Genomic DNA, 17,792 nt, shown 5'->3' on the forward strand with positions numbered 1-17,792 from the left:
TTAACTGATTGCCCCTTGATTTGGCTCTACAAAATGCAGACTTAAGCGATTCATTCAGAGGGTTTGTGATCCGCTTAACCATTTTACTAATGTTCACCTGTTTTTTCATTTCCTTTTCAGGTCTAGAGGGGTTAGCCAAGAATCTTACCAGAATCCCAAGAATAAAGTGGATATAAACCAACGAAAGGATTAATTCTTAAGATGTCACTTCAAGTTTTTGAATTTTATTGCATTCTATAGAAACTAATATTCCCTATAACAAGAGGCTCGTTTTTCACCATAGGTTTTGCATGAAAGACTTCCAGCTCTATAATACCATCTGTTAAAGTATCGCCGGATGAATTGCAGCAAGTGGAACTGCTCACCACATTGGGCCCTATAGTCATCGTTTTCCAAAGACCACACTGTAATGCCATTCAGCTGCTTCTCCATAATTAAATCCAATTTGAGGGCCAGACTTTGGGCATTCTCATAGGTCACCCAATTATCCTCCGAATAGGCATATGCAGCTCCAGCTGCCAAATCGAATTTTGTACTATAGGGCTGTACTTTCTTACAAATTTCATAATAGGGTGAATATCTATTGTCAGCACCTTTGCGTATGGCAGATCCAGGCTCTGTGGTTCTTTGGTCTGCCAATTTGAAACTGCGTCCAAGTAGGCCAACACCTAAATTCAATTTATAGTAATTGCCTAAATCATAATGAAATGGATGGATTAGTAAGGACATCATCCTTTAGTTACTTCTGAAAATGGGGGTGTTTTTTACCAGATTTCAGCCAGTAGTGTATATCAGTTTCAACATTATTGCCATCAGTTCCACTAAAGGGAGCCGTATGAGCTGCCTTTGTGCCATCTGTATAATTGTAGACCAAAACATTGACATAATTGACATATTTGAAAAGTCTGGGCACATCATGCCAAGCATTCGCTGTATTTACAGAACCACTTACAGAGACGCTAAGTTCCAGATTCTTTTGCTGCATTCTAAAGAGAAAAGTCGTCGTAGTCATTAGAATAGTCCACAACATTATAGATATGAGAATAACAAGTAGGCAAAAGTAGGGATGTGCCGACTATACAATACCCTACACTTTCCCTGTAAGTGATTTACATATCTTAATTTGAATTGTTTATGATAAAGTTCGCCTGTAATTTCGAGAGTCATAAGAGTGGCATTCATGCCAAATTTGATGAGAATCGGTTATCTAATGAATATATTATTGAAAAACAGTCCAAATCGGACGAGTATACTTATCGGAGCTATATCCACATCTGAACCAATTTTTTCCAATTTAAATAGGCATGGTCTCTAGGCAAAGAAAAATTTATGTGCCAAATTCGAAGGTGATCGCAAGAAAATTGCGGCCTGTACTATGTACACAAATTTACATGGACAGACAGACAGATGAACAGAGAGGCAGACATATAGACAGAAATAAAGACTGGCTTACAGACGAATCAGAAAGTGATTTCGAGCCGTATACCTATTTATGGATCCAATGTTTTTTCCTTCTGGGTGTTAAAAATTGAGCTTAAACTTGAATCGGACAGCACTCATTGATATGTGAGAAGTTTGCCACTGTTCATTTGCATTTGTATTTTGCTATTACACATTTCTACTCATAGCAGCAAGTAAAATGCACCAAACGGACATATAGACCGGTCAGGACAATATGGGACTCTAATTAAACGTACTTGGGAAGAAAATTAAAATTTGACATCAAAATTCGGGGTCGCTTCATCCCTCACATCGAACAAAGTAGTCCGAAAAGAAAGAATAGATAGAACAAGTAAAAATAGGGTAAGTTCAATAGAGTACTTAATTTTTTGATATCTGAAAGAGGGGGAAGGACGCTCCCCCTTTCCCTTAATTTTGCAAAAAGCCAGACCTCAGAGATGGCTTGGACAATTCAAGCGAAATTTTGTTTGCAATCTAGGAGTAATCTAAACTCATAAAAATGTTAACCAAATTTGGGTTGGGGTTCCTAGAGTGGCCGCCCCACCCTAATGCCCGCCAATTGTAGATTACTATAGGTTTCAAATGAAAGGTATTTGAGCATAGGAAAAGAATCCTATTGTATATCTGCTTTAAGGGCCAAGCGTCTGAGTGGCCATCCCACCCCCAAACCAAACACATTTACATTGGCAGCTATGTGGGTGTGAGCAACGAATGCCGCATTCACATTTAAGGCCGTGCCATCACCGATATTCCCCTAAACAAGACTAAATTGGTGACCATGCAATCCCATGGTAGCCGGATTGACCCGATGGAGTCCCTGCACGGGATAGCTGTGAGCGCAACACAGGCTGAAACATTGAGGTCCGATCTGTTTGGTGTTCATTGCTGTCACAAGAAGCTTAAAATTGCTGTCACAGTTGCAAATTGTAGAATGCTCCATACGGAGTGACTGCAACGGCAGTAGCGAACAATCAGCGCTATCTAGCGGAGAGCCTCAGTGGGACGCTGGGCGGCACCGGCTCTTGCATAAAAACTGAGTGCCTATGATGCTCGATATGACAAGGCGAGTTATTGGTGCCTTTAAATCCAATGGCCACCATGTTCCCGCGGTGATCGGTCCTTGTACCGGAGCGAGCTATAAGCTCACCTATAAGAGCTTGACGAGGTTCGCTGCCTCCACTTACAAATGTGGCTACAACAGCAACCCGATGGAGTCCTTCATCGGGAAGAGCTGCGGCCTCAAAGTACAACGCACTGATACAACAACAATAAACGACAATGTCAATATAGGCTTAAATAAAACGTTTTAGGGAGGGACAGAATTAGGAGGAGGGGATTACCACCGCCAGGATCCGAACGCAGGTTTTCAGGTTCGTTGAAACACATTTCCCGGGAAACTCTCCGACGGACAACATGGCACCAGAAGAGGTTGTCATTGATATGCATTAGGCGGAGGTTTTGTTGGGGAAAATGTGTCTGAATTAAAAAATCCTTTTGGTGATAAAGATTCGACCCCTTTAATTAGCCAAGCCTTTACAATGTATCACCGCTTAAATTGCAGGCAGTAGCCAGAAGACCGGATCCTTGGTTTAGGGAGATATGCTCTTCTTGCATCAGCGTGTCGTATACTCATCTAACTGTGGGATGGAGAGACAAAAAGGACATTTTCATTCCAAAACGAGTGTGTTTACGATTTGGGATCTGTATTGCCACTAGGTGACCAGTCCGGAACTGTTTGGAGTTCATCTGGAAGTAGTTGGACTACGTGCTCTGACCAGAGTCCTCAATCTGGTAACACGGGAGTCAGGAAACGGCACGGGATAGCTGTGTGCACCACACAAACTGGAACTTTGAGGTCCGATCTGTATGGTGTTCTTTGCTGTCACGAGAAGCTTAGCTGGAGCTACCGGAAGCATCCGCAGGTTGCGGATAGTGGAATGCTCCATACGGAATAGCAGCAACAGCCGTCGCGGACAATCAGCGGTATAGAGCGGAGAGTCTCAGTGAGAGGTCGAGTAGCATCAGCTCTTGCACAAATACGTAGTGCCTATGATGCTCGATATGATAAGGCGAATTATTGGCGCCTTTAAATAACCAATGGCCACTCTGTTCCCGTGGCGATCGGTCCTTTGGAACATAACGAGCTTGCTCACCTAGAGGAGCTTGACAAGGATCGCCACCTCCACATGAAAATGTGATTACACCAGCCTGAATAACCAATGGCCACACTGTTCCCGCGGCGATCGGTCCTTTGGACCGGAACGAGCTTGCTCACCTACTGGAGCTTGACGAGGATCGTCACCTCTACATGAATATGTGGCTACAACAACAACAATATCCCTGGTAAAAGAAGTTACATAGACTTCTTTACGGATGGGGTGTACTCCGAAGAACTAGGACTAGTCATATCGAGAAGGATATAGTAGAATGGCTAGCCATATAATGTCATAACGACGATTAACATTAATATCTTCTCATACAGCCAGCCATCAAATCGCTGAGAAACATATTTCTGAATTCAAAAACCGCCTTCGACTGTTACAGATCTCTAAACAAGATGGCTGAAGAGTTCAAAATTCGCCAATTCTGGGTGCCGGTTCACAGAGATATCCCAGGGAATTGCAGAGCAGATGATCTAACGAAACTAGGAACTATCCTACACATTCCAAGTGAGCTGGAATTTGTGGTTATGCTTTAGCGACATGTAAGCAAAGTCTATAGGTTGAGTTCCGAAGGGCAACAAATGACAGATGGTCACAAAGTGCGGGTTATGAACGCTCTAAAATTATGTGGCCAAATCTAGACTTGAAGAGATCTATCTCTTTGTTGTCGTTGGCTTGAACAGTGGTCTCAGTCATAGCATACGTGATAACAGGTTGCTGCCTGATTGGAAAAATCTCTAAAGGTAGGTAACGACTTCTGCAGAAACTGTGAGGACGTCTTGTTTCTGTGAAGACTTGTCTTAATTGGCAAATACAAACATTCCCCACCGAATGCAGAGGTTAGCATGTCCGCCTCTGACGTTGAACGCATGGGTTCGAATCCTGGCGAGAACATCAGAGAAAAAAAATGCTGACAACACTTTCTAAGTAATATGTCATGTAAAAGGTTCTTTCCAAAGAGGTATAGCACTACGACAGGCCGTTCGGACTCAGCTTAAACTTGAATCTGACATCATTCATTGATATGTGAGAAGTTTGCCCCAGTTCCTTAATGAAATGATTATGGGCTGATTTGCATTTGCAAGCATTCGAAAATTGTTAAGGGGGTTCATTTGTTTCCACAGTAAGAACTAGCAGACATATTTCTTTTCGTGTACCTGTGGTATCACAATGGACGAAAACGTCGAAGTAAACCCACTTGGCTTATATAGAAGTCTTATCTAACGTGTCCTTCGTCGACGGCCACTTTCTAATAGGAAAACATGATGCTAGAAAAAAGATTTGTCCAGACATAACTTACTGTTCCTGCAAATCCCTTAGTAAAACTACAAAATTGCGCTTCTCCACATGTGAGCTCTCGGTATCCGCATCTGGGTACACCCAATACAAATTTATGCCATCGAAGTTATGTTGGCTCATAAAAGACAAGACTGACTGCTTGAAATTGTTATGCTTTTGTGTATCAGCAAAAATTGTGGCATCACCTTGGATAACGGCAATGACCTTCATTTTGGGTTTAAGCTTCTTGAAGTCAACGGTTTGTTTTATCCAAGCTAAGTAATGAAGAGAATTTAGTTATACAAATAAACCATGACACGTTGGGATATTCGAGTGCGAGATATGCTTACCAAGCTCTTTGTCAGCTCTGTAGTTTTGAACATCTAAAACTCCTGCATCGGTTAGACCTATGAAGGCATAACTCAAATGAGTGCACAAACCCAATTTAATGGCTTCGGCATTTAAATTCTCATGAACAGGACGTTCAAATGACCATGAACCCAGGTAGCAGTTAACCATTTTCGCTATAGAACGAAATTTTTACGATTATTATTTTTATCATTTTAAAGCTATAAAAGCCATTTTACTATGTTCCACTGCTTGTGCTGAAATACAAAACAGCATAACTATTGGCAGCCAAGAATAATTTAACTTTTTCATTGTTAAGAAACTTATTACCACCTACGTGGTGGTTTGCAATGTATTCAAAGTTTGTGGAAAACTATCTCTTGCAGATTTGTTGTGCAAAGCTGGATAATTTATTTTCATTTTTCTCTGCCTTAAGTGATGTTTGGTTGGGAAATTAGCCAAGGCATTTCTAAATGCCATTAACATAAGCACGCACGCTTGAATGTGAATTTCGATAAATTTTACATTCCTTATTTCTTCATCACGTAAAAGTTCATGGAGAAGCATAAAAAATTTGTTAAGTATTGGCCTTCTTGGCAGATGGGCTCACAGTGGTACCAAATTGGTTAGAATTCAGACAAAAGTTTTATAATGAAGCGAAATGAACTAAATTTTTGATGTACTCATAAAACAGGACAACACCCAAAACGGTGGGATGGGAAATTCCAAGTAAGTGTTGTTGTTGTTAATGTTACAGCAGTGTGTTGTGTTCTTGTCGTCTCCCTGGTTCTGTTGAATACCCAGATCCAAGAACTCTGCGTCTAAGGTGGGGTGTCTCCGGAACTTGATCTGAGGCGAATGCGTCTGGCTGGAAAGTTAAACAGGTGATGTATGTCATGTGGTCCCAGGTCACAATAGGGACACACATCCTGCACATTGACAGGATGTGTGTCCCTATTGCTCTGTAGAAGTTGAGGCGACTGAATCTGCCGCATCGTAATTGAATCAGAACTACTCTGGTTCGCGGGGGGAGGCCAATTTCTTCAGGTGCAATGGGAGGCGGTCATATTCCAAGAACCACATTCACTATGCAGCTATTCATCGCATCTGCTACCGTGTCTGAAGGAATGTTGTCTAGACCTGCTTTATCTAGAGGTTCTCTCATGTAGTGCTGAATCTATCGCTCATGCAAATTTTGCCCATGAACATTCCACTTAGGAAGAGGGGCAAACTTCTCACATATCAATGAGTGCAGTCCGATTCAAGTTTAAGCTCAATAATAAGGGACCTCCTTTTTATAGCCGAGTCCGAACGGTGCGCCGCAGTGCGACACCTCTTTGGAGAGAAGTTTTACACGGCATAGTACCTCGCAAATGTGTGCCAGCATTAGGAGGGGAAAACCACCGCTGAAAATTTTCTCTCGCTCTAGATAATGAAATCCACCTTGAGGCTTCTGGGCGGTGGTTACTTATCCACAAGATGATGATATGGATGGTTTCTCGCTCTAGATGATGAAATCCACCTTGAGGCTTCGGTGGTTACTTATCCACAAGATGATGATATGGATGATTTCTGCGATAACAGCCCAGAATATACTGCTTGGACAGCATGCGTGTACATGTTTGTCCAAGTTAGGGTAATGGCGTTGGGTCAGTAGAGCGAACCCCCAAAAAGGGTTTGGAATTTTCATATCAAACTTCTTTACAGAAGGCTAAACGTATGAGGAAAGGATCCTCAAAGGCGAAAGGATCCTCAAAATTCTGCAATATATCCGAAATATATCAGCTGAAATCATAAAAATCAGATATTTACATTTGAGGGGGAGCGCCCCACCAAAAAACCTCTGAAACGGGCATATAGACCAATCGGTACAACATGGGCCTTAAATGAAAGGTATTTGGAAGTAGTATACGAATTTGAAATAAAAATTAGAGATTATGTGCCTGGTGGTCGGTCGAACTCCCAAAATCCCTCAAACGGTTATATACGCGGATAGCAGCAATATGCGTCTTTAAAGGTGTTTGCGGACCAAGTGCTAAGCTAGCCGCCCCAATCCCCCAAGGTAAAAAGTATTTTAGTGTAGAATACGAATCTGATATATATTTTCAGCTTCAAGTCACTGAATGGCCGCCCCATGAGTGGAGAGAGGAGCTCGATGATGATGGTTTCCCACTGACCCACTGAAAATTTCATTAAGAGCAAATACAAGATATTTGAGATTAAAAAACGAATTTGATATTCTATTTTGGGGTCAAGCGTTTAGGGGACGCCTCATCCCATAAACTCCTCTTCAACCAATGGCAATATGAGGTTTAAATATATGGTACTTAAGGTGCTGATATTTATTAAGCGCTTAGTGTTTGAGGACAACCCCACTCCCCAAAACACCTCTAAATCGTACATATTTACCTAAGAAGGCAATGTGGGGCTCAAATGAAACGTATTAGAGAGAAGAGCACGAAATTGATACCCACTTTCGGGACCAAGTCCATGGGGGTCTACCTCTTCCCCAAAACACACCAAGCTGATATTTATTCAGCGCTAAGTGTTTGAGGACTATCCCACTCCCCAAAACACCCCTAAATCGGACACATTTTCCTAAAATGGCAATGTGGGGCTCCAATGAAACGTATTAGAGAGAAGAGCACGAAATTGATATCCACTTTCGGGACCAAGTTTCTGGGGGTCTACCTCTCCCCCAAATACCCCACCAACAGGAATTATTTAGCATAAATCATTTATGCCATTCCAATATAGGGCTCAAATAAACGATATTTAGGAGAAGAATATGAGTCTGATAACTAAATGTCGAACCAAGTATTTGGTCAGTGCCCCAAATACTTGGGGCACCGAAGAGGACAATTTTACCGACCATGCTCATATTTGGCTCAAATTAAAGGTATTTGAGATTAGACAACAAATTAGATATCCAATTTTTGGACATCAAAGCATAATTTTTTTCATTATAATGTAAAAGAAGGCGCAGCGGAACGTGCCCGGTTCATCTAGTCTGATATAAAAACAGGAGCCAAGTGTCAGAGGGCTGTCCCAACTCCAAGAAACCGCCGAACGGGCAAACACCCAGAGAAAAATTGATACCAAACGTGATCATTTCAGTACCATACATACACCATATGGTACAAAAACAATACCGGATGGTATGGATGAAACATAAAATGATTAGTACCTTTTGGTACTAACCTTATTACTGCACTGATATTGGTTTTAATACCAATCTGTTATTGGTTTTAGCACCAGACCAATTTACGCCCACAACGCCTACGTTGTGGCGCTGAGTGAGTCATTCTCGGAATGTATGGGGGACGCATTCAAGTATGAAACAGCTGAAATAGAGCTTTAAAACGGGTTAAACCGCTTGGTAATAACCATATGAAATACTTTAACTTATTATCTACTCCTAAGTAACTCCATAACCACGGTAGGAAGGATGAAACAACCTGAAACACTTTTGGAGACGTAACAGTAATATCCAGCGAAATGCTCAAATACAAACGGCATGGCTATGTCGGGGAAAGGTCGATGGAGACAGCCCTGCACGAGGTTGTGCATAAAATAGAAGAATCCTTCGGTGCTAAGACGTACACATTGGCGGTATGCATTGACACGAAGAGGCTTTTAAGAATATGCGGACCGACACACTGATCCAATCCTTAGACCAGTACCAGGTAGACAGCGTCCTGGGATAAACCATATGCTAAGGAACAGGTGGATAAATTGTGTGTCCCATGGCATAATGGCGCTATGTAGCAGGGCGAAAAGGATCTTGCAAATGGCATACGACTGGCATAGACCGAGGGGTCCCAATGTCAACCAAGAAAATACTGAAATCTGCCTGCCCACGAGGAGGTCGAAGATGGGCCAATTTGATAGACCATGTTTCCGCAATCAAACGATTTCGATATTTGATAAGATTGAATTACTTAGCAGTGATCTTGGGCAGGAAACCGGAAGTTTCACATTCTTGCAAGTGTCACATTCAGGAGCGTACCGAGAAGGCTCACAGATGTTTGGCACTACGTAGACGGGCAGTGGGCTCGAAATGGGGCCTGAATCCAAGTATAGTCCACTAGCTCTACACGAGTGTTTTACTTGCGCCTCAGTAGTTTTGTGGACTGCGATGGAGAAAAAGTGCAACATAAGGACCATTAAACAGGTTCAGAGAACATGTTGTCTTGGCATAGGCGGAGCGATGAGGACCACGCTCTCTAGGGCACTGGAGACTATCTGACCCAAAGACATGCAGAGTAAGAGTAAGACAGCTACTGCGGCTATGAGACTTAACACGATAAGAGAATGGATAGAGGTTGGGAGCAGATATCATTGCGGTATAATCGAGGCAACGATAGAAAGCCTAGAAGAAATAGAAGTGGTTTCCGATCGGATTCCTGAAACGACACTTGAGGTCGAGTGTTAGACACTACCGCCAGAGGCACAGTCTTGGATTGCCATCTGGGAGATTACGCTATACAGATGGATCAAAGCAAGAGGACAGAGTGGACCTGGGGGTCAACAATGAGTACCCAGGGACTGTCTGAAAACAGATAGATCGATATGCGAAGGGTGGTGTTATGTGCTCGCGACCACGTCGAGTGTGAACATTTTTATGGACAGTAAACTGGCCATCAGGGCAATAACAACCAGCATGGTAAGGTCATAAACAGTCTTGGACTGTAAGAAGGAGATTAACGCCTTCTCGGAGGATGGCATGATCCTCATTGTTTGGTTGCCAGGTCATAGCGGAGTAAGGGGGAAAGAAAGAGCTGACGATTTGGCAGTAAAGGCCAGAGGACTGCCGTCAATAAACTTGGTTAACCCGAAAACTTCATACCAGACATGAACCAACTTAGGGGCGTGGCATGGACAACAGTTCAGGATTTTGTAAGTAGCACGGAATTCCTAACTTAGATTTTCTTTTTCGAGGTTACTTTTTTAGTATTCAGAACGCACAACAAGCCAATTACTGGTTTAGGTGTATGTCCTACACCTAAGGGGGCGGATTGATATTCGCATCCTCTTTTCAACCTAACCTTACCCGAAACCTTTCGGATCAACGCTGTTTGAGTTAATGTTGTGGTCGACGAAAGCGCATGTTACACTCTGGAACAGCGAAAGGGTCTGTTGGATGGCGAAAATTCTATGGGGTAATCCAGATTGTGAGAAGACGAGGCGTTTACTGAAATGAAGTAAGAAGGAAGTCAGTATAGCTTTCGGTATCATAACGGAACACTACGGGAACTACGAGCTCATGTATGCAAAATTGGTGCGGCATATGTGCAGCATGTGGGTAAGATGATGAGATGTTAGAGCATTTCCTATGTCATTGCCCGGCTTTCGCGGCTAACAGACACCGGCACTTAGGTAGCGACACAATGCCAGACTTGAATCGACTTAGGGGCATGGTATGGAAAACAATTAGGGATTTTGCAAGTAGCTCGGAATTCCTTACTTAGATTTTCTTTTTCGAGGTTACTTTTTAGTATTTAAAGCGCACAACAAGCCGATTACTGGCTTAGGTGTATGTCCATAGTGGCATGGGCGGATCAATAACCGCATCCTCTTTCCAACTTAACTGAATTACGCAATCCCATGACATCCGGTTGTACATACCGGATTGACCCGATGGAGTTCTTCATCGACAAGGACTGCCGCCTCAGTGTATAACATACTGCTACAACAACAACAACGCTACTTGGGAAAGATGTATGATTTTGATAGATTTTTAAAGTAAAGAAGAATCGTACAGATCGATCTTCCTTCGGTCGCCTTTGAAGAGGACATTTGAGATAGTACTCCCCATGAACTTTGTTGAAGAATTTTCAATTGATGAGATTTAGCATGAATAGCATAGAGCAACGACTGCTTTACAAGCCATTACCGCAAATACAGGGATTTTTTCAGGGACAATGCCAGAGTAGATCGATAGGGAATGCAAACGACGCCATATGACATTGACATTTCTCTTCAGTAAGGTTTGCCATTTCATGATGGAAAGATATACGAGCCAATAACGAGTTGAAATTATTACCGAAATTCGGAGTCAGTGGCCTCAATGCGCCCAATTTAGCGAAGACGCTCATTTCTGGCCAAATCGCTTCGTCAATAAGCAAAATATGCGTTATTGGTCAGACAGCAATCCACACGTATTCCATGAGTCACCATTGCATCCCGAACAAATTACGGTTACGGTTTCTAGGCTGGCGGTGTCATTGGGCCGTACTTCTTCTGTGCTGATTAAGAGCGGCACATTGCTGTGAATGGAAATCGCTAACGTTCAATGATAACAGAATATTTTTGGCCCCAATTGGGCTTGGAGGACATGTGGTTCCGACAGGACGGCGCCACAAGCCACACAGCGAATGCCACAATCAATTTATTGGATACCAAGTTTGAAGAAGGTGTTATCTTCCGAAATGGTCAAGTCAATTGGTCGCCTCGGTCGTGCGATTTGACGCCAATATACTTTTCCTGTGAGGCTGTGTCAAGTCTATGGTCTATGCCAACAAGCCAGCGACGCTTGAAGAACTTCGCAGGAATATGGAAATTGCAGCTAAATCGGCCGATTTAGCTTGAAAATTGGTTTCAACGTCTGTATTTCCAAAAGGGGGCCCGCGATGGCTATGCAAAACAAATCGAGTTCCATACATAATAATTTGAGGACTTCGACAATGGATCCCTCAAACCGAACCTTAAACCTTGAATCGAGAAAAATAATTTTTATTAACACATATTACATCTTTGATATCAAAATTTTTGTTAGCTACAAAAAATCTGTGATTGCCTATTTCTAAAATTCTCTGTAACAGCGATTTTCAAATGTTTTTCCCTTAGGACAGGATATTCCATTGATGGTCTCGTATTTGCCTAGAATTTTTCGCCTGGCGAATTGCAACAGATGATAACGTTCACCACAAACGCCATGGAAATCATCATCGCCTATGTCTCTTATCATAATGCCATTTAAATCGTACTGAGTGACTAAATTCAGCTTCAAATCCAGGCTTTGGGCATTCTCATACGAAATCCAATGTGTTACATTTCTCATGTATGGTACACCTTGAACACTGTCGAATGCCTCTTCGAAATTCTTTCTAATTGCACAGATTTCATTGTACAGCAATACCTTGACAAGTTTACCTGGTTTTCGAAGCTCTTTGGGTGTGACATACGTTAGGTAGGCCATACCGCGAATACTTAAACCCAAGTTCAATTTGTAGGCTGGAGCACCTAAAGAAAGAGAAAGGGAACATCATGGCATAAAGAAAGTATCTTTCTCGAACTTCATATTTGTTAACATACCAAGCTTCAACCAATAGCTGATGCAAGATTCAACATCAAATATACCATCGGCACCACCGACCATACCATTCGATGATTGCAAAGGAGCATCATAGTCTAATACTGACTCGCTGCCATATCCATATGCCATAATGTTAATGAAAATAACATATGCGGAAATATGGGGGACAAATGCTCGAGGATATTCCACAAGACCACTCACGGTTATACCAAACTCTAAATTACGGACACTTAATCTAAATACAATAAAAAAAACTTGAGTGTAAATATCATCATGGGGTAAACTAAAAATACAAATCTCATAATTAAAATGGGGTCAAGTATCCAAATCTCCTAATCGGCTCTAGAACGTAATGTTCGTAGGCACTGCGCATTGTGGCCCAGCTTTTCTGTCCTCAGACCAGCTGTGATATAGAGACAAGCCAATCCGGATTCGGCCATGCATTCAACAATAAGAGGATTTTTGATGGGTTGTCCACCTGATCACAACACCGTATAGGATAATGAGTCTGAAAACTGCTGAATACAGTCAGTGCAATAAGTTCGACTGCTTAATGTCGCTTTTCGCCCTATCCAAAATGCTGCATTTGGAGTTCATTTTCCAGTCTATTAATACCTCTCTCCTCCCACGGAAACTGGTGCCATCGTGGGTGCCTTGTATCTCCTGCTGAAAAGAATAATTTCTGTTTTAGACAGATGTACACCTAGACCACTTTCTGAGTTCGCCTCGTTGTCGTACGTAGAGCTTTCTGAAGAATGCTTCTAAAAATGCCGGAAGTTGTGCGTTTTCAGGGCACCTATTCTGGATACCAAGTAACAGGAAACTGAAGTGGAGGAGAAACGTCCAGAAGAAGAGTCTGAGTGAGCATTGTTCCTGTCGCAACACGGTAGGTAGGAGTTGAGAGCCCGGGACGTTGCATTGGATGTTTACGGCGGTGGTTTAGCCGATTTTCACCCATGGTATCGAGCTCTGAGCAGTTGTCTCTCTGCAGAAGGGAGAAGATATGTGGTACCGTAGCAATTTTGAACCCTGGAGCAAAGAGTAGTGCTAGGAGAAAGGCAAGGAGGGAGAAGAGAAGATACAGGGTACTAAGACAAAATTGATTCCTGGAGGAGTGCCACGAGAGACGCGCTGAAAGGCATAATTGATTGTATGCTTTAGCACCTTAAGTTGGGTGAACGGCAATGAAGATCGCCTTCAGACTGAAGGAGTCATGAACATGGCGATTCTCAAAGCATGGACAATCTTGTGCTATGCAGGAGGCTGGTGATGCCGCTTTGCGGGAGTAAATCCTTTTTATACGGACTGTAACTGATTTCCCGGAAAGGAATCATCGCTGGGAGTATCCCGCCATTCCCAGAAACCACAGATAGGTTTTACTGAAAGAGGGGGATTGGGTTCCCAGGCAAAAAGGGGTTATATGGCTTCGATACGGGCTGGAAACGATTTCTCAAAATGATGTGTCCGGGCTGGCGTACCCCACCTGTCCCAAGAACTTTTTTAATTCACGGATAGGTCTAAACTGTATGGGGGAGATTGCGTTCCCTGGAAAAAAGGGGTTATATAGGCTTTGAGAAGGAAAAAAAAGCTTTCAGGAAGAGGACTTTGCGGACTCCTGCAGCTCCAAAAGAACGAATTGTGATCTAAGTGCGGCAGAGGCTCATTATGGATGTCTCTTCGGGCATCAGTAGGATGAACAAGATTATACAGGGTGCCATGGAGGAAAGAGGAGTACTTCGAGAGAAGCGCTGAATGCCAAGATTGATGCTTTGAAGATCGCCCTTCAACTAAGGAGTAAGAATTCTGAAGTTCCTCACACTTTGGATATTCTACTGCTATGCTTAAGGCTGGCAATGCCTTTCTTTTTGACGGGCTGGACGTTGTTTTCCCTAAGCTGACGGTAACTCGACTTTTCCAGAAAATTTTGTCTAAACTGATTGGGAGTTCTGGTGCAGGTATATACATTAAATTCCTTGAAATTAGTGAGCCATAAAGGCTTCAATACGAATGCAGTGTCATTCAGGAGGATTTATTCGCGATGCTGTAGGCTCTAGAGTTGACTTCAGCAGTTGCGTGATCGGTCTTTCTTCAGCGACGCTTAAGACCCTACTGCCGGATCATTTGAGGCCGATAATGGTTCGGAGATGCAACGAATTGCTTGGTCGAGTCCCAGAAAAGAGTCAAGGAAAGGATCATAAGGGGACTGAATGCGATCTACTCCTGGCACAACTCGATAGAAAGGAATTGTGGGCTTAGGTTCGGCCGATTCCCCTCGGGATGTCTGGTGTAACATATTTCTCTGGACAGCTACCCCTCTAATGGATGACCAAGAAAGTACAGAGTGCCTCTGGAGCAAAGATGAGTGCATCGAGAAAAGCGCTGAATGCCGTGCTAAAAATCTTACCACCATAAAGTCTTGGGAAAATGGGCGGTATAGTCCAGAGAAAACGACATACAGCCCATCCAATGTCAGTAGCCTGGCATTCTCAGAACTATGGGAACACTTTTATTGTACTGAAGGTAAAGGTAAAGGTAAAGGTAAAAGTAAAGGTAAAGGTAAAGGTAAAGGTAAAGGTAAAGGTAAAGGTAAAGGTAAATGTAAAGGTAAAGGTAAAGGTAAAGGTAAAGGTAAAGGTAAAGGTAAAGGTAAAGGTAAAGGTAAAGGTAAAGGTAAAGGTAAAGGTAAAGGCAAAGGTAAAGGTAAAGGTAAAGGTAAAGGTAAAGGTAAAGGTAAAGGTAAAGGTAAAGGTAAAGGTAAAGGTAAAGGTAAAGGTAAAGGTAAAGGTAAAGGTAAAGGTAAAGGTAAAGGTAAAGGTAAAGGTAAAGGTAAAGGTAAAGGTAAAGGTAAAGGTAAAGGTAAAGGTAAAGGTAAAGGTAAAGGTAAAGGTAAAGGTAAAGGTAAAGGTAAAGGTAAAGGTAAAGGTAAAGGTAAAGGTAAAGGTAAAGGTAAAGGTAAAGGTAAAGGTAAAGGTAAAGGTAAAGGTAAAGGTAAAGGTAAAGGTAAAGGTAAAGGTAAAGGTAAAGGTAAAGGTAAAGGTAAAGGTAAAGGTAAAGGTAAAGGTAAAGGTAAAGGTAAAGGTAAAGGTAAAGGTAAAGGTAAAGGTAAAGGTAAAGGTAAAGGTAAAGGTAAAGGTAAAGGTAAAGGTAAAGGTAAAGGTAAAGGTGAAGGTAAAGGTAAAGGTAAAGGTAAAGGTAAAGGTAAAGGTAAAGGTAAAGGTAAAGGTAAAGGTAAAGGTAAAGATAAAGGTAAAGGTAAAGGTAAAGGTAAAAGGTAAAGGTAAAGGTAAAGGTGAAGGTGAAGGTCCCAACCCAATCCCAACCGACGGACGGACTTAATGCATAATTTCGATTTTGCTTTTAAACACACTTCTTGGGCAATTATTCCTAGAATTTGTCGCAATTTTCGATTATGGAAAACCTTTGTCGATTAAAAAATTGATCTACCCTTTTAGAAATTCCATGACAGCGAGGGTCATGTAGTCTGAAGGACTAGCAATTTCAGTAGACTTGCACATGATATAATCGTGGTATTCTCGAGACAGGCAATTCTCAGGAATATTTACCCAGCGACATAAAGTATGAGAAAGTATTCTTTCGCGTGGTACAGTTTTTTTACTTTGAAAACCAAAATGTCCTTGGTCTTCCCCCATGCTGCTGGTATCCTAAGCTAGCAAGCCACTGTATCGAACACGGCTTGTAGTTTAAAATGTACACAGCCTGGCGATTTAAAAAAGTTGACACCTTTAATCGTCCAAAGGATTCTTGACACAGAAACAACATTCGTGACGAATGTAAAAAAGTGACAACCCTTTTTCGACTCCAATTGTTTTGTTGGGGAGTTTTTTGGTAAATTTGTGTCCAAGAGAAAAGTCGTCTAGGTAGCGTGCTCCAATTACCAGTGGGAGGCCGTAATTTCAATTACCACCAGAGGTCTGGTCTGTGGCTACTGTGGAATCACAATGGACTAAAATTGTGTAAGTGGATCTGGCCACCCTAACCTAACCTTTACAAGTGCAGATTGTCTTCTATAGACATTACCTTCACTAAACATATGAACTGATTTTAATGTTCATCAGCTTTTGAACCATAAACTTACGCCACATGCAATTCCTGCAACAACGTTTCATAGACATTTCGATGATCACCCAAGTTCACTTCTCTGGGGTATAAGAAATTCAAGTCTAGACCATCAAAACCATTTTGCTCCATAAAATGTACCGATGTATCGATAAAGTTCTGACGTTTTTGAATGTCAAACTCATCGAAACTGCCTCTTACAACAGCTAAAACTTTCAAGGCTGGATTTTTCTGTTTCAAGGCTATAGTGTTTTTTATCAAACCTAGCCAAAGAAATTAAATGAAGTTTCAAACATTTGATAACGCTAAAGTTACTCCAATCATACCCAATTGCTGGTCCATAAAATAATGGTCTATCTTAATTGCCCCAGTATCCTCTATGCCAAAGGTGCCAAAACCCAAATATGAGCATAAGTTGGGATCAATATTCTCCGGTTCAAATTTATACGGAAATTTGCGATAATACGCCTGGGCACTGTAGCGACAATGGATTTTCTTATCTAGGGCGACACAAAATTTTTCTTAAAAATATTAAAAAAAAAATGATTTAAAAAATAATTTTTTACCTGCCTTTAACAAACTCATAAATAGAGCCATTAACTGTGCATACAAGTATAGTTTCATATTTTAAATTGCTACTTTTCCAAACGATGCTCTGCATTGAATTGCTTGCTCGTTTCAAGGGGTATTCTGCATTTTATGGTTTCATTTGACAATGTGAAGAGACACTCGAAAAATTCTTGAAAATCGTATAAGCATTCATTGCATGCTCTTGATGTGATATAGCGATGCCATAACAGCATCTGTAGCAAGCATAAGGTATACTTTATGCTACAGGTTAGCTGATACGAAGTGTTACCAATTCAACAGTGATATATCAGTCCAACTAGAAATGAAGTGAGGTAAGGTAAGGTTGAATAAGGGTGGGAATATAAATCCCCCCATACCACTATGTACATATACCCAAGACAGTCATTGGCTTGTTGTACGCTCTGAATTCCAAAAAGTAACCTCGAAAAAGAAAATCGAACAAAACAAAATCATAACAAAATCCCTAAATGTTTTCTTTATCAAGCCTCTTAGCCGGTTCATCACCGGTTTTGTGTCCTCACCCAAGTGCCGGTGACTGTTATCCGCGAAAACCCGCC

General features: G+C 41.8%; 2 protein-coding genes across 3 annotated transcripts in view; both read right to left on the reverse strand.

Moving 5' to 3' along the window:
* Positions 1-204: 204 nt before the first annotated feature.
* The window catches only part of LOC106095467 (probable chitinase 10), a 44,491-nt gene continuing 26,903 nt past the window's right edge, over positions 205-17,792 (reverse strand). The window contains exons 9-19 of the mRNA XM_059369872.1: positions 17,211-17,244; positions 16,971-17,165; positions 16,664-16,907; positions 14,385-14,513; positions 12,567-12,802; positions 12,184-12,494; positions 5,489-5,582; positions 5,252-5,425; positions 4,924-5,176; positions 769-986; positions 205-692 (exon numbers count right to left, since the gene is read on the reverse strand). Of these exons, the coding sequence (XP_059225855.1) occupies positions 244-692; positions 769-986; positions 4,924-5,176; positions 5,252-5,425; positions 5,489-5,582; positions 12,184-12,494; positions 12,567-12,802; positions 14,385-14,513; positions 16,664-16,907; positions 16,971-17,165; positions 17,211-17,244 (2,337 nt within the window). The 3' untranslated portion in view covers positions 205-243. The remainder of the gene's footprint in view (positions 693-768; positions 987-4,923; positions 5,177-5,251; positions 5,426-5,488; positions 5,583-12,183; positions 12,495-12,566; positions 12,803-14,384; positions 14,514-16,663; positions 16,908-16,970; positions 17,166-17,210; positions 17,245-17,792) is intronic.
* LOC106089504 (acidic mammalian chitinase) lies at positions 12,052-17,320 on the reverse strand. 2 transcript variants are annotated; one of them, XM_013255351.2, is made up of 5 exons: positions 17,215-17,320; positions 16,971-17,144; positions 16,664-16,907; positions 12,567-12,802; positions 12,052-12,494 (listed from the first exon to the last, which is right to left on the reverse strand). In XM_013255351.2, the coding sequence occupies exons 1-5, from the start codon at positions 17,303-17,305 to the stop codon at positions 12,055-12,057; spliced, it is 1,185 nt and encodes a 394-aa protein (XP_013110805.2). In that variant the 5' UTR covers positions 17,306-17,320; the 3' UTR covers positions 12,052-12,054. The 2 variants fall into 2 exon arrangements, with proteins under 2 accessions (XP_013110805.2, XP_013110812.2); XM_013255358.2 differs by having other exon boundaries at positions 17,211-17,320.

Source organism: Stomoxys calcitrans, chromosome 5, assembly GCF_963082655.1.
Source record: "Stomoxys calcitrans chromosome 5, idStoCalc2.1, whole genome shotgun sequence".
NCBI classification, from domain to species: Eukaryota; Metazoa; Arthropoda; class Insecta; order Diptera; family Muscidae; genus Stomoxys; species Stomoxys calcitrans.